This window comes from Plectropomus leopardus, chromosome 7 (genome assembly GCF_008729295.1).
Source record: "Plectropomus leopardus isolate mb chromosome 7, YSFRI_Pleo_2.0, whole genome shotgun sequence".
NCBI lineage: Eukaryota > Metazoa > Chordata > Actinopteri > Perciformes > Serranidae > Plectropomus > Plectropomus leopardus.
In genome coordinates this window covers 34,211,275-34,236,154 of record NC_056469.1, presented here as the reverse complement: position 1 = coordinate 34,236,154, position 24,880 = coordinate 34,211,275, and the positions used below count along the sequence as shown (strand labels likewise).

Genomic DNA, 24,880 nt, shown 5'->3' with positions numbered 1-24,880 from the left:
CTCTGAGACTGAAGAAGACTTAAAAAAAAAAAAGATGATTCTCAGACAAATTGGGCAGCATCCTTTTCCTGTCATTTCTAAATGGATTACTGGGCGTTTATCCCACTCGACGATGGAGCTATGACTCCGAGAAGGAGAGCAGTTTTGCAGAAAATTGCTTCAATCGCCTCCAAAGCTTCTGATCTCAAAAAATCCTGGAAAACACTCAGACACAGTTTCTGTCACTGATTGTCCACCTGCTCTCTGCCTGCCAGCTCCACTCCCGAAAAGACGTAATCTGATGTCTGATATAAGAGGATTTGCCTCATTATCCTCCAACAGGAGCGTAATCCAGAGTAATTAAACAGTTAAACATGAAAGAAACAATAGAGAAGAGTCTGTGTGTCAGAGATGAGAACAAGACTCGGTCTGCCCACCACTGCATTACATAATCCTCGGGATTATATAACCTTTAATATGCATCACGTGAACAACATGCACTGGACCTGACTTCTGTGTGAGAGCCGATGGCGTCTGCTCATTTCAGATTTCAGCAGCAGAATAATTTACATGCAGTCTGTGTTTAAAATAAACACCAGCTGATATGACGCATAAACAGAAACTTATTGTTAGAGTCACTGTTTAAAAAAAAACAACAAAAAAAAGCATATTCTCTCTCTAATGCACTTACTTTCACTGAGGACAAAGTCACTAGTGGCAGATTATTGTCAGACAATCACATCTTCATTTCTATGGTGGACTAAAACTGCCAAAATATAAAATACATGAATATTTTTCATTTATTCTAAATCTAAATAAATAGAAAATCATAAACAAATCAATTCAATTGATTAATAAATCAATTTAATAGGAAAGTAAATAAATAAGGAAGCAAATTAAAAGAAAAATATCAACATATATTACATATTATTTATTAATAAATATAATTTTGGTACATTTAATGTAATGTTAATATAATTTCGTCCTATATTAATATAGTCATATAGATATTTATTTATTTATCTATTTTCGTTCATTTTGGCTGTCAGCTGTTCATCCTCCATACATTAAGTAATACATAAGCGAAAAGGATGTCCACAACAAATATTGATTGTTGTCAGTACCAGAAGTTTTATCAGTTTTGTTTACAAAATTTTAATTGCACTTTTTCAAATGTTTTTAATAAAGGAGTGTATTTTTTAAGACCTTGGAATTTATTGTTTTGTTTTTATTGTGGTATCACAGTGTGCATTGAGAATCCTAAAATGTAACTGGTGCTGGTCTCATGACAGACGAACTCTGATCTGTGAGATTTGTCAGTGCGAAACTCTCGTACTGCATGGAGAAAAGCGCTCAGAAATCTCACCCGAGGTCCAGTATGGGCGGCTTGTCGCGTCCTCGCCGGTAGCACAGGTACAGGTGAGGGTTGTTGATGAGGCCGGCGCTCAGCTCGGCCGAGTGTCCGCCCAGCGTCCTCTCGATGCAGGTGAAGCCCTCCGGCACCTCCTCCCCGAGCCCCCGGGCGATCACCGCCAGGTCCGTCACCGACTCCACGGCTCGGCCCGACGAGGACGAGGAGGAGGACGTGGAGGAGGAGGAGGAGGTGCAGGTTTTGCCATCCTCGTCCAGGGGCCTCCAGGCCCCCGCAGGGTCGAGACCTGCTACTACAAAGTAGTCCACCAGCTGGGGACATTTCTCCTCTGTCATGCCGTCTGTCTGCCCTCCACTGCAGAGACAAAGAGGACAGAGCGTCTGGGTTAATTTCTCAAACATCACATGATAGAGAGCTTTATCTTTATCTGGATTTATGCACGAAAAGAGACAAAAACACAGAGACTCCAGGCAGATTCAGTGCACTCATCAGATTGCTGGTAACATTTAATAAGATCTGCACCTCCTCAAAGACATTAATCTCCAGTCAAAAACGACACAATAAAATCTGCAGATTCACACTCTCCTCACAGCGACCTGGTTGGTGGACTCACATGACCGATGTTGGTCATCTTGCAAGTTCGCCTGCTTTTATTTTAAAAGGTAAACTCAAAAATCAGTCTGCAGGATTCACTGAATCAGGCTTTCACCGTCTCAAAGGACGTGCATAATCTGCATTTTTGTACAACAGCCAACAGGAAAGCCCTCTGTCTGAAATGATCTGTATTCGGCCAAAATGTCCCGTCATGAGATTTTCTAAAGGCTGAAAACAAACACGAGAGGAGCTGCAGAGGTTAAATGTGCTCTCACCGAGAATCACAATCTCAGTTCCACCAAGCAGCTCGGTTCAGCTCAGTTCACGTTTATTACGTTTCCATCTTTAACCCCTGCCATACCTGACGAGTTTTCCATGCATTAGTAAACTATAACCATGAAATGAAAGAATGTTTGCAGCTTTAAACCACAAGTCTAATTATTTCAATTAATGTCAAATTTGCAACTGTGCTCAAACTGATGAGAGACACTGAAGCAACACAGCAGCTGCACTGAAGAGAAACAACACACACACACACACACACACACACACACACACACACACACACACACACACACACACACACACACACAATGACTCAGTGTCCTCGAGGTCGGTCCAGTGAGTCAAAGCCCTGAATCTCATCAGCCAATCAGAGAGGAGACAGAGAGCCTGCAGCACTCCTCCAAAATCTTCTCTTCTTTACATTTTGATTTTATTCTTTGGTTCTTATCATTACATTTACAATATTTATGTTTTAATGTATTTATTTATTAAAATAAAAATGATTTCACCCAAAAAGCTGATTTGAATTTAAGAGAGAAATCAGACAGACGGGAGACAGATGAGGGACGGGGACAGACTGGACGTGGTGGTTATTATTCACAAAATCAATATGTGATTAAACTGAAGAGCAGAGGACAGACTGGTATGTGTGTGTGTGTGTGTGTGTGTGTGTGTGTGTGTGTGTGTGTGTGTGTGTGTGTGTGTGTGTGTGTCTGTGTTATAAAAATAGGATGTGCAGGGATGCTGTGAGATGCTGAAAGCACTCTTATGTAACTAAATGTCCTTTGCCCTCTCTCACCCTCCATCCTCTTTCTTCTTTGTCTCTGACTGATAAAATGTTCACAGGCGCTGAAGGACAACGAGACAGACGAGCAGACAAACAGACGGACGAGCAGACACACAGACGGACGAGCAGACACACGGACGGACGAGCAGACACACAGACGGACGAGCAGACACACAGACAGCTGGACAGACAGAGAGACAGACGGGCGGATGAGACTGTAAATGAATCATGACAGAAACCTCACGCCGTCCTGCAGAGTTTAAACTTAAATTCCATCAAACGCTGAGCAGAAAAGTCAGATTTAGGAAAACATAAATCCTGTTTATAAGCTGTTTATCATCATATTTAAATGTTTAGCTTTCTATAATCTTCTCGTTATGTAAAAATATTTTACCACAATACTTCACACATCACGTTTACATATTTCACCATTAATCATCCGTCTGTTACAGCATTATACGTTTTATTTACTTCTGCACTACTTTATGTCTTAGATTATAATGAGATTTTATTATAATTTATGTATTTATGTACATTTACACACAAGAGAAAGAGCACAGTTTGTTGGTACATTTCTGGATCGACATGAAATCACCTCAAATTACTCATCATCTTAAGTTTATATCTATAAATTAAGTTTACACTTGCAGTTTATACAAAAGTTTGCATTCATTAAATTGAATAAAATCTGGCTAAGTTGCTAAATTTATTCAAGTTCTCAACTTAATATTAAACTATTATACTTAAACTAATGTAATAAAAATACATGGAGATTTTTTATGTAATTAAATTACTTAAAGTCAAAGTTTTTGGCATAATTATTTTTTTGGGTGTAACGTTTCAGCTCAGCCGAGGAGGATGTCAGTAACCTTTACGTCTCGTGCTGTCACCAGCCGCTCTCGTCCGTGAGACGATACGTTTCAGCCTAAAAACGTGACAGCGAGCGAGCTGCAGGAGGTTTTAAACAGGCGTCCTCGCTGTCACGTCTTCATCCGCTAATCTCTACACTTCAGCACAGAGAGCTGCCGCAGATCACTGCTGCATCATGGGTAAATCCCTGCAGCTCGCACACATTTGTAATCTGAAAAAAAAAGAAAATTACAACTGACAAAATTCAGCTCAATTTAGGGTGAAAACAGCAGAGGACCAAAGAGTGTGCAAAGACAAGATAACACGGAGAATTACAGCAACGCTCAGTTTGAAACGAGGCTGAAGTGAAAGTTTAGTTTGAGTTACAGCTCTCCTGCTTTTTATTATTATGAGGACTTTTTTGTTTCATTTTATTAAATCACCAACAGTTTACAGAGCACAGCTGAGCACATCAGTTGCTCAATCAATCACTTGATTAACAGAGAATTATTTTTTAATAATTTTAATAAACATTTAAGTCTTTTCTATTTTTTCTTTAAATAGTTTTGAGTATTGTTTTTTTTCCCTTATTTTGTATGATTTTGAGGTTGTTTTTTTTTTATTTAAAAAAAATCTATTAAATCACTCAATAGTTCACAGCTGCAATAATTAGTTGATTAATCAATCAGTCCACTAATAAAGAATTAATTGGCAACTATAATGATAAACATTTGAGTTGTTACTTTTTTTTCTTTTAATTATTTTGGGTTGGGGGGGTTCCTTTTTTTATGATTTTAAGTTTTTTAAAAAGTTTTTTGGTCCTTTTTTTAAAAACAAATTTTTAGTTTGGGGTGTTTTTTTCCTAATTAATTTTTAATAACTTTAGTGAATTTTTGAATTTTGTGTGTGTGTGTGTGTTTTTAAGATTCATCTGAGGCTTTTACTTTAATACTTTAAGTTCATTATCCTGATTATATTTACTTACTTCTACTTAGGTGCCATTTCAAGGCACGACTTGTACTTGTAACAGAGAATTTTCACAGGGTGGTAATAGTACTTTTACTTAACCCTTTGAAACCTGGAGTGTTTGTTGTGTTTCAGACTGTTTCAAAGGTTTCTCTCACTGATAAAACGTCATATTTGTGCTTTAATAACGAGCCAGCAGCTGCTGAAGTTTACACTCTGACGGGTAAAATATTTAATTTCCTTCCCTTCCTATGAGCCAGATATTTCTTCCTCTGAGGCGACGGTCCGCTCGCGGCGGTCATCAGAGGGCGAAAGTGAGAGAGGGACGTTAAAGAGGACAGAGAGGAGGAAGTGGAACGAACGGGACGAGGTGAAAGGTCAGCTGGCAAACAGGAAGACGACTGGCAGCCTGTTTCCTGTTCATCGATGACTTTGCGGTGACGCAGCCGCACACGCGCTAAAACACGTCGTTAAATCTTCAACGAAACATAAATCTGCTGTCGACTTGTGTTCATGTGCAGCCTCTGTGACGGATCGACACAAAAACATCCTCACTGAGAGTTTACCGTCAATTTAAGCAGTTAACGGAGACAATCAGCGCGCTTCACAGATAAATGTCACAAATTCAGTATGTGCTCAGATGTCTCCACTTCTGTTCCTGGATGTTGAGTAAAAACCACAAAACGTTTTTAAAAAAACATTAACCCCTTGATTCCAGAGGACATTACGTCTGCAGATCTCTGCACATGATCTGTGTGTGTTTTTACTTATTTTGTGGCATGTTGAGGGTTTGATGTGTGTGATATGGTTGCGTCTTGTGTGTACTGTTCTATAATTTTTAAAAAAGCTTTATAAGCTTTATAAAACTTCATATACTATATTAAGGCAAAATGTGATTTTTTCACAAGGATCAATTAAGTTAATCTACATAATCACATCATAATTTACCTGTTGATTATAGTTTAAAATAATACGTTATTAAGGTATAAATCAGTTTTGTGAAATAAAAAGTACAATATTAGATGTAGATGGAGAACAAGAATGACAAAGCAAAAAATGAAATAAGTAAATTATCTCTAAATTGAAATTAAGTACACTACTTGAGTGAACGTATATCAGTTATTATTAAGGAGGTGAAAGGTCAGCGCCGCGGCGTTTTGTCACTGAGGTTTCAGTTGTTTTCTGCTGCAGTAAAGAATCAACACAGTTTATCGTCACCTGTCGATTAAACGTCTGCTGTCACCGACATTCACCACAGGGAGCTGTCTGCTGAACATGCAAAAACACAAAACGCCATTTTTAGCTGAAACGGCTGATTTCACCACAATCACTTCCCTTTTTAAAAAGCCATGTGCAACAATGGAAACCTCACACACACACACACACACACACACACACACACACACACACACACACACACACACACACACACACACACACACACACACTGGAAAGCCCAGAGAATTGCACCAGATTTCCTCACTGGCAGAGTGCACTACAGTGCATCAGTTCACATGGAGTCAGAAACATCCAACGCCCAGGACTATTTCTTATTTAAATGACGAATAAAGATTCAGAACAGAGAATAATCGGGCTGAAACGAATGATTACTCGTTATGTTTTAACTTGATAGACTCTATTCAACAAATAGTCAGAAAAGAGTAAAAAATAGCCCAAAACACAAAGATATTCAGTTTACAAAAATATAAAAAAGCAGCAAATCTGAGGAACTGGGAAATGTTTTGTTCAAATAAAAAAAGAAAGAATAAAGTGCCGTTCGCACTGAGACGCATCACGCCAGGCACGACCGCTCCAAAAACGCCTTGGAAGCGCGTCTGGAAAAACAGCTGTGCAGCAGGGCTGCGTGTGCATGGCCAAAAGTGACATGGACAACTTGAGAGGAAAAGGTGACAATATTTTAACTTTTGTGCCCCAAAACCGCCAGAAAAATGTGATGCACAGCAGCAAAAGAGGAGCACCCAACAGGCGTTCTGTACCAGAGGGAAACGCTGGTTTTGCTGGCGACTCTTCTCTGATGTCTAAATCTTTCACACTGGATCAATAAAGTGACTTTAAAATGTCGCTGTGCAGAAAGAAGGGAACGTTTTCCCGCCTTGTGCTGCTTTCACCAGCAGAGGTAGAAACAGCCAACACGAGCTTCAAACAAGTCACATGATGCCACTTTGTCAGCAGACTTCTGGTCTTATGTTTTTTTTAAATTTCTTATTTAGATTTTATTTTTATGCGCAGGTTTTATTATGTCTTCTTTGTCTGTTTATGTGAAGCTCATTGGGCTGCATTTCTTGTTTGAAAGGTGCTTCACAAATAAAGTTTATTATTATTAAGTTTATTCCACATTACGCTCTGTGTATCAGTCTGTGCCTGCTGTTTATGATCCGGGATGCAGCGACCGTGATGTCAACACTAAAGCTATAAGCTACATTACGCTACAAAAACACGTGTAAAAAGCAGATGGAAACCAACGCCGGGACGTCAACAAACACACGCTTAGAATTTGGAAAAAAAGGCTCATGGGAAGGTAAAGAAAAAAACACATTTCATTCAGACAGGAAGTGAACACCAGACTCTCGGGTGAAAGTCCGGGGTCCAGTCAAGTCAAATTTATTTATAAAGCCCAATATCACAAATCACGATTTGCCTCAGAGGGCTTTACAGCGTACGACATCCCTCTGTCCTTAGACCCTCACATCGACTGAGGAAAAATTTCCCCAAAAAACCCTATAACAGGTTTGTTGGTTGCATCCACTGCCAGTCCTTCCTGTCCTACAGGGACATTCGTGTTCTTTATATTATGTCGTTACGGGCAACCCATTAACCTGACGCCATCCTGCAGCGTATCACACTGAGACAGGATGTGACCGGCTGAGTTCTCAGCTAACACAATAGATTTATTAGTCATTTTTTCAACTGTGTTTTTTACACAAAGCTTAAAAAATGAAATTAAAATTTGTTGTTGATCCTGCTTCATCTCTGAAGTTGAAGGATGAGTTGATTAAAACCACCAGCTGTGATGAAAACTCTGTCCAATTGCAAACGCCGCTCTGCGACATATAAATCAGCCGTAAAAGGTGCTTTTTGGTATCCGGATCTTGCACCAAAATCAATGCAAAAGCAGAGGGATTTGGCAGCTTTTGAATGACAACGAGCTATAACAGCGTAGAGCTGACGTCTGTATAAAGAGGACAGCCGACAGGATGGGACGAGTTCATCACTACACAATAACATAAGCAAGCTTTGTAATTCGGTTTTAATATTGCGGTTTATATTCTGTTAACGGAGGCGTTTTTCTCTGATGTGACCATCTCATAGCTCACTCTGCTGCAGCTCATAAACTGCACGTAAACTGCACTCACGTAAACAAATAACACAAAAAAAATCAGCTATTTAAAACACAATTAACTGTTCTACCCCAGATATATATATACGCAAATGCTTCTGTATAAAACAGCAGCTAATAACAGCTTTCTAAATGCTGTTGCCCTCAGCAGAGTTTGCAAGCCTCTTCACGTTTTCGGGCGGCAGCGGGTGATGACATTACAGCTCGGCTGCCCACAGATGTGACGTAACGCTGGAGTCTTTGTGGTTCACAGTTTACTGGTTCACTTTCATTCTTAAATTCAGATTCACAGAAGCATTAAACTGTTTATCCCACCCTTTAAACCAGAGCAAACTGGCTTGATTTCTTTAGTTACAAGTTAAGAGTTACAAGAAAATTAACTGAAATTTTGCACAAAAAAAGAAAAAAAAGGTAAAACAAAACAAAGGTAAGAAACAAAAACAAGCAAACAAAAATATACAAATATAGATAAGGTAGTTATTATTGTTATTGGTATTATTATTGAAGTTTCCAGAACTAGTTTTCAGCCTCTTTTTATATTTTAAATTTTCTCCTATCACATAAATTTTGTTTTTCTACAAATAGAGATTTCCACCATAAACAGGTGTGTAAAACTTCACCTGAATAAAGCAAATTAAACTACTTAAAGCTCAAAATTTTCTCGGCGAGAAACCCCGCCCCTCTTCTTCATATGTGTCCAAACCAATGACGAAATGAAACCTCTTGATTTAAAAAACACCTGAAGCTTGAAGCAGAAACAGTGAAACAGTTCTTCATCAGTGTTCAGTCAGAGCTGTGGTAAAAAGGAAGTGAAAAGCCTGACGGGAAGTATTTCTCAACTTTATCAAATGAAGCAGTTATTAATAACCAGCAGCTGCTGAAAGCTGCAGCACTCGTCCGCCGTCAGCTGCGGCGTCCCTGAAACCACTTCTCTGTTTCTGCGACCTGAACAACTTTATCTTTGGCCGTCGTTTTCTACCCGCTTCAGTCTCACTGCTCCTCTAAAAAGCCATCATTTCTCTAGTTAACCCTTTGAAACCTGAGCAAATGGGCTTCAGTTCTGTCACAAACACTGGAATAAAGTGAGCAGCAACTTAACAAAAGATGGGCCCAAAATTAGCAAGAAATGAGTTAATAAAAAAATTACCTGAAAATAATCAAAAAACAATGAGAGTCAGAAAAAGGATTCTTGAAAGTGTGAAAAATTACATAAAAAATAAATATTTATATTACATAATATTTCCCTATCTATATTTAAAATAAATATTTTTTCACTGACATAATTTTAAATATATAATTCTAAGATTATAAATAAAATTTTCTGGACATTTCTTCCATTTGTTTTGGATAATATCTTAAAATCTCCCCACTGCTAATTTTCCAAGTCATTTTCTTGTCACCTTTTATTGATTATATTTATCAATTTATTATCATTATTATTATTATTATTATTATTATTATTATTATTGTCATCATTCTTTGGCATTTCCTGAACATTTCTTGCAATGCTGCTTATGACATTGATTTTTCCCTATGTTCTCAAAAGAAATAAAAATAATTTTTTCAGGTGCACTTTGTTTAAATGCTTGTAAAAGGTAAAACCAAACTGATGTAAGTGCAGGTTTTAAAGGGTTAATGATGTTACTGATGCTCCAGGAGATAAAGTGTTAACACTTGGTGTGACTTTGCTGCACAGTCAAATGTGGAAACGGGGCCACAGACGGTGCAGGTGCAGCCTAATTAAAGCTAACCGTGCTGCTTTCTGATCAGCCGACCAGTAAAACCATCACATGTGGCGGCTTCACCCGAATTATTCACCAGTCTGAACTGATGAGTGTGCTGGCTCGACCCTCTAAAAACACAACCTGACGGTTTGACTCGTTAAATTCAAAAAAATTCTTTTCATATAGTCCAAAATCACTGTGTTTCCCAACCATAATACTGAAAAGTTAAATCAATTTGATTTTATACACAGCAGGGGTGTAACGGTACACAAAAACGTACCTCGGTTTTGAAGTCCCCGTACGGTTCAGTTCTCAGTTAAGAGGTAAAATTGAAAAAAAACAAAGCTCGTCATTAATTAAAAGCATTCGTTTATTTAGTTAAATATGTAGTTAAACACTACAGAGCCAGAGACTTAACGGTTTGCCATATAACACACACACACACACACACACACACACACACACACACACACACACACACACACACCCATGCAACAGGGATTTTAATGTGGTGAAAATATTGTAAATCTTATTGGATCGTGTAATATGCAAAAGCAACTATTTATTATGTGCTGTCACTAACTGATGCACGTTTGAGGATGTTATGTTTTGTTTTGGTTGTTCTTATGTAGAAAAGCCGAGTCAGGGTCAGAGGTTACGCACTGTCTTCACTGCATCATCCCTGACAAATACACCAATAACGTCTTTTTGTAAAGACGACTTTTTAAAAGCATCAGAGAGCGTTCAGACAAACAGGCGTCCTCAAACATCTGACTGCAGCTCGTGAAGCAAACGTACAAACATTCAGAGCGTGTTGTTGCCACCACAGCAGACTAAACATTCATCCGGAGCCCCTAAGTTTTGTATTTTTACAGAGAATGGGTGTATTTGTATGTTTTTTCCCGCAGCCGAAGCTTTTTCGTCATTCCCTTCGTTGTTGCGGCCGTCTCGCGGTGTCTGTGTGCAGTCCTACCTGAGAAGCTGTCACAGTCTTTAGGTCTAGTTCTGACAGTTAGTTTGAAAAGCTGCCACAGGAAGTCAGTGGTGCCGCGAGGGAGAAAAATTAGAGCGTTTGATTTCCAGTTTCTCAGCCAAGTGAAAAGTGACACTGAGTGAGACGTAGCAGCTTTTAACTGAGACGTGACGGTGAACATCTCTACCACAGAAACACTGCAGCGATGAGTGTGTGTTTATCTGAGTGTGTGTGTGTGTGTGTGTGTGTGTGAGATGGTACGGGGGGTCGTGGACCACAACGGCTCTTTTGTCTCGTCTGAGCGACACAGCGACGCATCAGCATCTCACACAGCAGCGACTGACATCAACTCTCAGCACGGTCAATGAGCACATTATCAGTGACCTCAGCGTCACATGATCGATTCCCAAAGCGCAGAGGAGTGGACACAATAGCAGAAACGCTGAATAACACGGGTACTTGCACATAGTTTCTGTTTTTACTTCTAAAAAAATTGTATTCCTATTTTATTTTATGCTTCTTATTTTTTCTTAAATTACATTTTTTTTCTTTTTGCTTTTTTTTTTACTATGTTTTACTTTAATTTTATCACATTACATTTTTTCCTTTTTTTCTTATTTTGTTTTTTATTTTCATATTATGTTTTTCTTTATTTTTATGTTATGTTTACCCTTTTCTTATTCATTTTTCTTATTTTTTTTTTTTTCCTTTTTTCTTTTACACATTTTTTTTCTTATCATGCTTATTTCTTTTTCTTCTTTTTTTTTTTTTTTTAGAGTATTTTCGTATTATGTTGGGGTTTTTTTGTCTTTTTTTTCTGTCTTTGCGCTGCTGCAACACCTGAATCCCAGCCTGGTCTTATTTTATTTTATTTTGTCTTAAATGATAAATTAACTTTAGTAAGTAAAAAATTTAAATAAAAAATGTTTAATCTCCTATTAACCCATTATTATTATTATTGTATTATTTTTATATGTATTTTTATTTTTATAATTAATTTAATTTTTTTCCTAATGTCAGAGAGATGCAGCTGTGCAGAGCTGCAGATACAAGAACAAGAACAAGAACAAGTCGTGGCACATAAAGAGCAGCGTGGATCGATCACATCTAATTAAACTGTTGCAGACTTTTCTCAAAGTGTGAGAAACAGAAGGCGTGACCAGCGCTGACGCTGTCCAATCATAAAGTCAGAGGTCTCTGTTAATTACCGCCACCAAGTAATTTCATATTTCATCATCAGAAAGTGAGTATTTTTTAACTTCCTTCACAACAGTCGAGTAAACGACAGAGACTGTGGTCACATCACGTGACGTGCAGAGATGACGTGACGTGTCTCGACTCATTCAATAAACTCAACCGAGAAGCAGAGCTCACGACGCTGATTAACATCACGTTCATGTTTGTTTAACAGCAGTTTGCAGAGAAAATACAGAAAAGAAACCAGAGCTTGTTTGAGGGATTATACTTGCAGCCTATGAGACGCAGTTCTTCTAATAAATGCTAAAAAAGCCATAAAACTGTGAAATTTAAAAACTTACCACGAGATGTTCAGCCTCAAATAACTAGTGTCAGAAACAGAGAAACAGGACGGGGAGCATGTTTATCCGCAGACGTGAACAGAAGAGACACTGAAGCAAAGTCTGAGCTGAAAATCAGAGAAACGCCCAAAAAAACAAATGAGAAGTAAATCATGAGCAGGTAAGGAAAGGCGATTTCTTCATTAACTTTGAAAAGAAAAAGAAAAAAATCCTCTGCTTACGCCAACTTCCTGTCGAAGGCGTCATTGCTTAGTTTCGATATCACTCGTGTTGTCTGTTGAGGCGTTTCTTTGACTGCAGGAAAACCACAAAGTTTGTTTCCAGCTAACTTTCAGTTTAAAGAAACGTTCAGGAGAATTCCTACAAGAAGCATCAAGTTATACTTCAAACACTGACGTATTCTTAACTATCACTGGACTGGAGTACTTTTAAAGTGTGGTATTAGTACTTTTTACTGCAGTGAAGGACAAATTTTAAAGACCATAAATTCTCTGAAATGACCACCTTTTTATTACTATACAACTGCTTTATTCATATATACTCAATATATTCTAAAAAAATAATCGTTTCAGAACAGGATTAGAGCTGGATATTTAAATATTACTTGGGGACTGTTTGTTATTTATTAAAGGGGGGGTCATCTCAAATAATCTTTACAGTACTGAGGACACACTTATGTTTGGGGGGGTTTTTTTGGCTTCGATGGCTGTATTTTGTATTTATTTTTTATTTTTATTGTAGTTATTTTTTAAGACTTATTTATTTATTTATTTAATTCTAAAGCACGTTTTCTTTGGAAAAAAATTACAAATGTCAGCAATCAAAAATGACATTTTTTCAGCCAAACTGTTAAAAAGTAAAAATAAAAATAATTCTAATGGTCCTTGAACACATCATGTGTTATTATACAGACTTGTGAAGCAAAATTTCATGACTTTTCCCAAAACTTTCAGGGTATATCTAGTTTTTCAAAACTTTTCCAGGCCTGGAAGTTGCTGTCTTCCATGACTTTTCCAGGTTTTCCATGACAGTATGAACTCCATGGAAATATCTCTTGTAAAATGTCCCTGACACTTCGGGTTCTGTTGTCCTGAACTGAGACAACTGTCCTCAGGTCTGGAGGTCTGGAGGTCTGGGGGCCTGGAGGTCTGGGGGCCTCGGTGCAGGTTTGGATATTTAAAACCTCCTCAGTGAGCTCAGACCGCTGGGACAGTTTGTGGATCTCTCTAATGTCAGACGGCACTCCTGGAAACCAAATGTTTTCACAGCAACACTTGAGCGCCTCTGCAGTAAACAGTAATTATCATCCGGGAGTGAGAGAACTGGATTACGACAGGCGGAGGGACGGACGGAGGGACGGCCGGACGGACAGAGACAGACAGCAGAGCTGAAAGTGGAGGAGCTGCAGACTGCTGAAGGAGATTTAAATATCTGGAGTCTATATTTAGTGCGTCCGCAGAGCGCCGGCTCACTTTATGAACAGCAGCATCAGGAGGACTGAGAGGACACGCAGCCGCTTTCCAAAATTAATTCACACGTGATGACGTAAACAACAACCGGCGGAATAAACAAACACACAAGCAGGAGGCAGATGAACGGCTCTACACATGAGTAAATGCTCTGCGCGCTCTCATGCGTTTCCACTTTCGGTCATGATGCTGAGCTGCCTGCATTTATAATTAAACTACTTTCATGTGCTGCATCCTCTGCTGCGCCCAAACTGCTCAGTAAATGACGCGCTTCAGCGAGCATTTCTTTAAAAAACACGAGAAAAAGGCAACGAGCAACTTGGTAATAAAAGTTTCACAGACTGCAAAAAATAATTAGATTTTGATATTTTTTTAAGCTATGGAAAAATGTCTAAAGGGAAAAAAGAAAAAGCTACGACAAACTATAATTATCACAATTACATATTTAAAATTGTATGTTTGTATGTATGTATGTTTTTTTATGTATGTGTGTATGTATGTGTGTGTGTGTGTGTATGTATGTATGTGTGTGTGTGTGTGTGTGTGTGTGTGTGTGTGTGTACTGGGGATGGAGGACACAGGAAGAGGACGGGTGTCAGACACAAAGATGGATGACTGTTGCTGCTTCAGAGGGATTTCACTGGGCATCCTGAAACTGGATCTCACCAGATAAACCCAGTGTGTGTGTGTGTGTGTGTGTGTGTGTGTGTGTGTGTGTGTGTGTGTCAAGGTGGCTGCTGGAGGTTTGCAAGATCAGCAATAAGCCGAGGGACGGTGATGGAGGAAGTACTCCGATCATTTACCGCAGAAACGTGGCACCTTCAGTAGAGGTGTGCCATATCGTATCGTTCAGTATAACACTGATATCATTTTTAATACGACAAGAAAAATTAATACCATGATAATTGCAATAATCAAACTTGTTGACATAATGACATCAGACCGTTTTTGGTCATTTTTCACTGAATATATGAAAGCAAACCGTTAAGTCTGCCCTGACATATACAACTATAACACTTGTTTCGTTGCAATTGTATGTTCTCGAAATTAATAATGAAATATTTTTCAGAATCATGTCATGCCTCTAACCTTCACAATGTTTCTGTCCAACACACAGTCCAAACCTCAACATCATTCGGTTACAACAGCATTACTATAACATGACCATAATAATATTATAGAAGGAAAAGTCTGACTCGACTAACTGATTATTGTTTCGGCTGCACTAATATCTTGATGTGTACGGTAAATAAATCTGGCAGATATATGTAGTGCAGTAAGAGGCAGGTTCTGGTTTTGCCGGTTTCATTCGGTGTTTGATCTGAAACCGGTTTGACTTTATGCAAACCGAATCAGCATTTATTTTTATGGCAAAATCACGCAAATGAAAAAGTAGCCTAGGTCAGCTGCCTGTGCTGATGGCGTCACGGCGCTGAATCTACCCTGTATTGCCTCACTAATAAACGTATGACAGCTTGATTTGTATAATGTTATGTTTGTTTATAAGCTGAGTCACTATAATGTCTGACAGGCCGTCAGCCGAGGACCCGAAACATGAAGGAGATCAAACTTCAGTGGGGGAGGGGGACGAGCAGCACACGTGTTTGTTTACAAGAGCTCAAGTTTTGGGGTGAGGAGAGGAGACACGGCAGACTGACTGTCTGAATAAAACTAAGGGGCCGTTCACACGGCAACAGGTCGTGCATGAAATGTTAAACTTCTGTTGCGGTTTGGCCTTTCATTCACTCGTTTTTGTGGCCTGAACACACAAACTTTTGAAACCGGGTTCCAGAGTGTAACCTTTTTAAAACGTCACCCTTTCTGTTGCCACGTAAACTGGCAATGGGCGGATCCTGTGGGAACGGTGACGTCACGGTCGCATTTCACGCAGGCGCATCTCGTTTCAGACAAATAGCCATGTGTGAGTAGAGGAGGCTGCAAGTGTCATTTTGAGTTGAACTTTTGTTGGATGCTGATTTTTAAAATTTTCTCCTGTTGCTCCCTTTTGAAAGTGCAGCAGTGTCGGAGGAACGACTGATTCATGTAGTGATAATGAGGCGGTATCTACGTGATAAATCCTCATTTCACCGCAGAAATCTTAATAAGGCGTCAGCTAGCTGGAGGGAGATCCCAACACAGCTGAACATTTCTGATAAATTACCATTGTTAATAACTAGCTAGACTAACGAGCGTCAGTTTCCTGTAAATATTATAATACAAAACATGTTTATTTTATTTAAAAAGTAACGTTACAAACAGGAAAACAGCAAGTTGGCTACTCACACATCTTTTAAGTGTTTACGTTTTCAGTCTATTTTTGAATGAAATCAGTTTTATTTTCTATATCAAAACATAATGGGACATCCAACCAAATAAGCACACATATTACAGTAAAAGCGATGTTTATGGTGTGAACTAAAGCTTTCAAACTCATGTAGAAATTAAAGCTGCAAGCAGCGATGAACGGGCCCTCGCACCCCCACACATGTCGGGGTTCTGTGTGAGACTCCTACTGACGTGGTGTAGTATTTCCATCGGCCACGGCAGCGGAAGGGGACACAATTTCCAAATTATCTTGGTGTACATCATTTATAGACTAAACCATGTAAATATGATGTAAATCCAATGATAAATGTCCCTCAAGGCTTACTTCCTGTTGCCAGTAGGTGGCGCTGCTACAACTAGTGAACATTGTCATACAGATGTGTTCAGGGCGGGACCCTCATAAAACCTATGAAGTTTCAGGCAGATCTGACAATGTGCACCAACGTTACAACAATTTCCTGTTGTACGTCGAGACATCAAAATTGTACGCCACAAAACGGGAAAACCGTAAAAGTTTTGCACGGACCTGTGATAACTTTTCATCACCAAGGGGTTGAGAATGGACGCTCCAATTCTGAGGTCGATCGGATCAATCCTGTAGGACAAGATGGCAAAAGTACAAGGCTGGAAATAGCCAAAAATGAGCACAAAATTCAAAATGGCTGACTTCCTGTTGGGTTTGGGGGTTTTGTGCGTGTTGGCATGATACGTGAAAGTACCGAAACTTGCCAACACGATTCATTTGGTAAAATAATAATAGTAATTCCTAGCCTTCCAAGAGGGTCCTTGAACCATTCGGTGCTCGGGCCCTAATAAACGAGATGCGGTATGCGTGCGTGCGTGCGTGCGTGCGTGTGTGCGTGCGTGCGTGCGTGTGTGTGTGTGTGTGTGTGTATTTATATGTGAGGAAGTTTGGCAGAGCAGCGAGAAAACATGGAGCAATATTCTGTCACAGATGGTGAGTGAGGACGGAGACCGGCTGCTGGCCAACATGACTGAGGGCTCCTACACACACACACACACACACACACACACACACACACACACACACAGAGGATTTTTACTTTGAAGTCATTTCGCAGATGATCTCATCCAAAGCAAAGTACGACGGCGTCGACAACAGTCTATTTCCGTTTTCTACGTTAATATTAAACAGGTCACGTGACCACAACACCTGTCCTGATTAAATTAAGCCTCGAGCTCTTTTTCAGCAAATATTGTTAAAATTATCAATCGATTAACTGTTGAAAAAAACATTAAAACAGTATCGAATGTGTTTTCATCCTCAATCAAAGCTCACGGACACACTGCGTATCAGTGCACAGCCTAACCATTAATCCTTTAAATTTCACATGTTCAATTACATTCTTATTGATTGATTAATCGATCACTGATTAACTGTTATCATCCCGAGACTGAAGGTTTGCTTTCACTCTCCTCTGCAGCAGCTGCTCCTCTCATCCATCAGCCTGATCGGCTCTGACAGCATTGACTGATCAATTATCCACCACCTGATTCGATCTCCTAAAACTGCTGATAAAAACAAGAACCCATACAGAGTTCAGTCTACGCTGCGTTTACTGACCCGTGACACGTTTAGAGGCGACACGCAATGATAAAAAAAGGGATATGTCCAAAAGATTAAAAATTCCTTCATCACTGTCACACACACTGACATTTATTCAGACTCAGTCCCACATACGGCGCTCTGCTGACACAAATACGCACTAATCCGCCGCTGAAAATAGTCTCCAACAAAGCCTCTATTTCCTCCTGCTTCTTTGATGAAACTACAGTGAGCAGCTGTTCTGAAATGACTAATGAAAATATAGATTTTTTGTTTTTAAAGATTGAGGTCTTCAGTAGGAACCAACGGACTCAGAGCTAAGAGCCGCACACTAACGGTTCACCCTTGTTTGAAAAACCTGCGTGCACGCACTGATTTTGGTGGGAAAGGAGTGAAAATAAACTGAGGGGTTGTTTACACGGCAACGGTTCTTGCATGAAATGTTTTGGGGGGTTTTTAGATTTTTTTTTCGGGCTTTTATTGCCTTTATTTGAAAAGACAGTGTGAGCAAAGGGCAGAGGCCGGAATCGAACCCGCGGCTGCTGCAGCGAGGATACAGCCTCTGTATATGGGGTGCCACTCTATCCACTGAGCCACCAGGCGAGGCGCCCCTTGTGTGAAATGTTAAGCTTTTGTTGCGGTTTGGCCCACGATAACGGCGGTTTGGGGCCTGAGAACGCAAACTTTTGAAGTCGGGTTCCTGAGTGTAATCGTCTGAAAACGCCACCCTCTCTGTCGCCGTGGAAACGAGCAAGGCGCGGATCCTGTGAGAACAGTGACATAACGTCTGCACTTCATGCATGCACGTGGTCTTCTTCTATGGTGTGTCATTGCAAAGTTACACCGCCAAATACTGGCCTGGCGTGCACACTGCAGCGTTTGATTGTTTTTGCAGATCCGTGGATCGTTCTCACAATGTTACCCTCCCAACGCAAACTTTTATAGGAAAAATACTTTCCTGTTTTTAGTAGTTCTCGTCTAAATGTGGCCACAGACAGAAAGTCAGAGAGTATTGAGAAACGCACGAACACGTTGTTGGTTTGAATGTGCAACATGAGGTTTGATGACAATAAGAAAAAACAAAGGCCTTCTAAAAAAAGTGAACTAAGCAGAGAAAAACACGGCTGCCTGACTGTGTGTGCACACCCTTCAGGAAATATCCATGACACATCTCATCAGAAATGTTACAGGGTGTGCGGAGGTCCTCAGAGAGCGCCGAACTTTGAGGAGCCCTTCGTCTGTCGAGGACGTTACGCAATCTGACAGTCGGTGAACGCAGCGCGGGAGGAATGTCGAGGAGCCGGTCTGAGCGTTGATCTAACTGTTGATTTTATAGTTTTGGATTCCTCCTGCAGAGCTGAGACATGCAGGGGAGCTGGACTGGAAATGTGTTTGTTCCCAGTGCATGCTGGGACACGCTGCGTCCCCTGAACGGAACCATCTGGTGCCGACGGATGCATGTTGTGTCGCTGTTCATCATCTGTATGACTGAAGTGATTTATGATTGATGATTTATTTTATAATATTTTACTTTGGAAAATGTTCCCAAGAGTCGCCATTAGGCCACAACCGCACCTTCACAAAAACGGCCTAAATCATACTTATTTATTCAATAATGACTCATCTTTACGTGTTAATCTACAACATCAAGACGACTGATATAAACAGTATTTTTTCAGAAATCACATGAGCAGTCCTGAGATAAACAGCTGCAGTGCTGGGAAACATGGGCGGTTTGAGGGCAGCAGAGCAGACGGGACTGGGTGAGCTGGAGGCATCGATGGCAGACTACAGGCCGGTACAGTGACGGGGGAGAAGAGTAGACTGAAATATGATAAATAAATGTTTGAATCTGAAAAAATACGGCATATATTTTCCTCCGGGGCTCTGAGGGGTCGTCGTGTACAGTCTTTCCTCCTCAGCGACGAATTCTTTACAAGAGGCGACTCGTCCTGACAGTGATCACAGGTATCCTGCTGTCTGACAGCACAGGTGTGTGTGTGTGTGTGTGTGTGTGTGTGAGAGAGAGACCCCCCTCTGTGCATAAACACACTCACAGTCTGAACCATCGGAGGAAAATCTCAACAAACAGACAAATTAAACGGAGGCCTGCTGGTGTCTGAAAACAGATCGGAGTGATTTAATATCTTCAGGAGAGTAAAGTAGGACTGTCTGTGGAAAAAAGCCTGCAGCAACGTGCTACTGTCCCAAATCCACCAAACACACTGACACAAGAAGTATTCAGATCCTCTACTGCAGTAAAAGTACACAACAGTTAGTTCTGACCTGCCTATTTGATTGGCGAGAAGCATTTCCTGAGTGTTCATGTATCACTTCGCTTCACAGCTGTTCCAAACCGCTAATGAGGCATACATTCACGTTATCGTAGATCGTATCAGTGTTTGAAGAGCGAGGAAATCCCGTCTGACCGGTAGCATCTCTTAAAAATACCTGAGCAAAATTCTGCCTGATGCAAAAGCCCTCGACCTGCAGCCCAGGAGGGAGCAGCTGTGACGGACGGGTTTCGGTAAACCAGCCGTCACAGATGTTACAATTATGTGCAGTGAGACAGGGACACACTCGTCTTACACAAAGCAAAGCCTGAGAGACACTGACACACACACACTGTCTGATACGGGACCCGAGGTGACGTGAGTGGACACGTGGGAGGGACGAACTGTCTGATTGAACTATCTCATCTGACTCACAGACAACAGTTAACAGACCATGATTTCACAGGAAACAAACAAATAAACATTCATGATACGAAGCAGCTGCTCTGTGCAGAACATGCAGAAACAAAGAAAACCACAAAGCAGCAAGCGAGTGTGTGGGAAAAAGTTGCTGGTTGCTAGGCAACAGCTGTGCATTGCAGCGGTTGCAGAATAATTTGTGTTGGCAGAGCCAAAAAAATAAAAAAATCACTGACCCTTAGGGCCCGTTTTAATATACACACTCGTATTAAAAAATCAAACATTTGGGGCGCCGGCGGCTCAGTTGGTAGAGCAGGCGCCCCACGTACAGAGGCTGTGTCTGCGCCACAGCCGCGGGTTCGAGTCCGGCTTCAGCCCTTTGCTGCGTGTCATCACTTCTCTCTCTCCCCCTTCACACTATATCTGTCCTATCAAATAAAGGCGCTAAAAAAGCCAAAAAATATATCTTTAAAAACAAATCAAACATAAAAAAATATTATAAATTAATATGATTTTCTACTTTAATTGTTATTTTTAAACCAACATCAGTCCTAATCACGAATGTCAAATATTCATAAATTTTCAGAATTTTACTCCCTTTAAATATTCTTTGTCATGATGCCACCGTTTTTTAAAGATGAAAAACACAGAAAAATGAATTAATTTTAATATTCTACATGCTAAGTAGATTATTATTTGTGTTATTATCACAGGCTGGGATATGTCAATGATCAGCAGCAACACTGATTTTTAAGTAAAATATATTTACAGTACTTAAAGTAAAAGTCAGCATGTTGCAGTTTTAGTTTTTCATACGTTCTCTTGTTGTTGTTGTTGTGGTTAAAATCCTCCCGCTGATGTTTGATGTGTGAAACACTCCTGCTGCTAAAAGGCCTCCAGAGGAAAATAAACCTGTTTCTGCACACAAACGTCCCATAATTCATAGAGGCAAAGAAACCGCCGCCGAGTTAATGAGTGAGGCTGAACAGCGACGGATCGCGGAGGAAACGCGGCGTTTGTCAGAGACTCTGATTATCTGCAGCTTTTGTCTGTTTTACATGAAAACATAAAGTATTCTTTGTTTGATCTTCCTGCCTGTTTATGGTTTGTGTGTTTTGCTCTGTAGATGGTGAATAAATAAAGTTTAAAAATATGTCAAACATGAAACTGAAGCACAGAAAGTTTTTCACACACAATAAAAATGAAAATGGATTTCACCGAGACTCTTCTGCATCAGTCACAGCCGGCTGAACACAACCGGCCGCTCCGCCATGAAAACTGATTTGTGCCGACAGCTCAGCTCACCGACACCGAGACACACAGACAACACTGCAACAGTTTATCTTCAACCCGCCGACAGTTTGAGCACCAAACTCATCGGGACACGAACTCTGGTCAGCAGGCGAGGGAGAGAGAAACGTCTCTGACCGTTAAAACCAGCAGCCGAGTGAGAAAAACTGTTCACAGCAGACATTTAAACAGAGTTTTAAATCCAAGATTATGTAAACGTCTCACAGACATTTGGCAAAACAAAAACACAGAAAGGTCCTCAAACTCGTGAAAAAAAGAGCTGCAAAGCCACAATCACTGCACCAACGTGAAGTCCGTTTTTAAAGAAATGTTTTAGCAAAATAATCATCACGTTAAACTGCAGCAGAAAGATGCAAATATTTTTTAAATTGGCGCATACGTGATCAGAGAAAACAGGGACATCCGCTTTTACTCAATTAATAGCACAACACCTACAACTACCAGAATGCACTGCAACGCACCGGACCAATGAACACTCGCGCTGCCGACAGCATGAGGGTGAGCAGATAATGACCAAATGTTTGTTTTTTTGGGTGAACTATCCCCTAAATTAATATGTATGCTGCAATACTAATTAGGTGTATTTTCAATAAAAACATAAAATAAAAAATAAGTGAAGTATTTTAACCCTTGAAACCAGCTGATGGTGTTTGTGTCATCCTCCAGCAGAAATCATCAGTCACATAAATGCATGAGAGGGTCTGCAGACAGAGACAGAGACAGACACAGAGACACACAGAGACAGACAGACATCCTCCTGTGATCACAGTGTGCAGGAGGCTGATGGAGGCAGAGCTGCACTGCAACAAACAGGCCCAAACAGCTGCTGGAGCTTTAAAATCCACAACCCCCTCACCCCGCTTCCATTATCGGACACGATGGTGCACGATTTAATTTAATTTTCCCCCCCAAACGTTTATGACTTCAAATCATCCGGAATCAAACCTGCGGTGCGAACAGTCACGGCGGCGATTGTGTTCACGAGCTCTGCATCGGTTCACCGTGTGACAGACGATGGTCGCGTGCAGCTGCGAGGCGATTTAAACCCCGGAGTCAGCAAGTGACCGGGTTCCATTATCGGACGCAGACCCGTCTGAAGCCCAATAATGTTATTTTTGATTAATTTTGGTGAATTTTAGGTGTGATTTAACACCGGGAACGAGCTGTTCTGCTCGCGCGCTTTTACCAATTATTAATTTATTATAAATCTAACAACGTGTGCGTGTCGGCGGTGAGGAAACGCATCGTTAAACACGTTAAAAACGTTAAACACGCGCTCAGTTTGGCGTTTTCGGTGCCGTCCGTGTGATGTTAAAATATTTCAGGGCTGAAAATGAAGAAGCGCTTCGGTGGGAGGCGTGTCCGATAATGGGCGCACCGAGGTTCCCGTTAAACGATATAACGTTTGTTAGCTCTCCGCGTTAGCTCGCGCTCAGCAAGCTAACCGGGAGAGCCGTTTTTTCAGCCGTTAACGGTCAGCGGGGCCGTTAACGGCTGAGCGAGGCCGGTTCAGCTGAGATAAAGCGGCTCGTACCTTGTTGTCTCTGCTGGTTTTTCCCACAGACCACCGGAGGGATCATGTTTAGGTCATTCTCTCACATGTGACGTCCATGTTTGCTGTCTGCGGCGGCGTCAACTCGCCAACAACACCACTTCCTGTTTCCGCTCACAGGCTTCACAATAAAAGTACTGTTGACAATAACCGTGCAAGTTTCAGAGGGTAAAATAAAAAAACAGGAAGGAGTATTCAGATCATTTACAGCAGTAAAAACACTAATAACCAGTTATGGAAAGTAACCAAGTACATTTGCTCAAGTTCTAGACTTAAGTAAAATTATGAGGTACTTGTACTTTACTTAAGTATTTCCATTTTCTGCTCCTTTATATTTTTACTCCACTAAATCCTAGAGAGAAATATTGTACCTTGTATATTATAAATAATGCACACTTCTTTTTTATGACTTCATTTACTTTGCAAATTTAAATTATGAATACTTAATATAATAATTCAAAAGTATGATTATGATAATGATTATTGTTAACTTTACTATTACTATTAACGATAACCAAATTAATAACAGCAATCATAATCAGAATAATGACAATCACGTTAAACCAATGATTAAATATGATGTATTTTTATAGAAGTAATCACCCAGCAGTATATAAAGTAAAATGAACTTTACTAGCTGCAATATTAAAATGATGAACATTTTATAAAATCCATATAATTATATATCAGTTTTACAATCCAATAACATGTCAATATATTAAAGTGCATAATGAGTTATTTTACTTTTGGTATGTCTAAATATATTTTAATGCTAAGCCTGTACTTTTAATTAAGTACGATTTTCAGGATTTTTTTCATGTACCAGAGTATTTTCACAGTACCTCAAATTAAGTATGGTACTTGAGGAAATGTTCTCAACAGTATTCTACTATTTTAACTGTCAAAGTATAATCTATTATACACATTTATATAAAGACGGATTTTTTCATGCATCAAATTAATATGATTTTAGCTGGATTGCCCTCTCCACTGCTAAATAAAGTGACTTTAAATAATAATGATGAAAAATAAAAATCACGGAGTGATAATACATCAGATATATTTTATTATCGTCTCATTATTTGATTTGCTTTTTCACCTAAAGATATCTGGTCTAACACATTTAAAAAACCTTCTAAATTCCCAGAAACGTACTGTGGACACGACTTCATGGCAGCATCTATCCTGCAGGAGAATATCAGATACAACTAATCAATATGTTTGATTGTTGGTGCTCAGTCAGCAGCCTGCAGGATCGATCATCGTCAGCTGTGAGAGGCGACGTGTGACCGCTGAGGTTTGATCTGCTCGGAAGGTTAAAACACCTGAACCATCCTTTAAAAACAGAGCTCCACTGGCTTTTTTTTTGGTCATATTAATTAATAAAGGTTGATCTGATTAATCAACATTTCTGCATAAGGGAAAAAAAATATAAGAAATAAATCACTGATGATGAGAGGAGACCACACAAACAAGTGGTCTCCTCTTGTTTTTTTAAAACAAGTTTTGTTTCTCCACAGCTGATTGTTTGACCTTCT

At 40.0% G+C, this 24,880-nt stretch overlaps 1 protein-coding gene across 1 annotated transcript in view; it reads right to left on the bottom strand.

Moving 5' to 3' along the window:
- The window catches only part of LOC121945216 (DENN domain-containing protein 4B-like), a 37,114-nt gene extending 24,631 nt beyond the window's left edge, over positions 1 to 12,483 (bottom strand). The window contains 2 exon segments of the mRNA XM_042489282.1: positions 1,346 to 1,705; positions 12,426 to 12,483. Of these exon segments, the coding sequence (XP_042345216.1) occupies positions 1,346 to 1,686 (341 nt within the window). The 5' untranslated portion in view covers positions 1,687 to 1,705; positions 12,426 to 12,483.
- Positions 12,484 to 24,880: the final 12,397 nt, after the last annotated feature.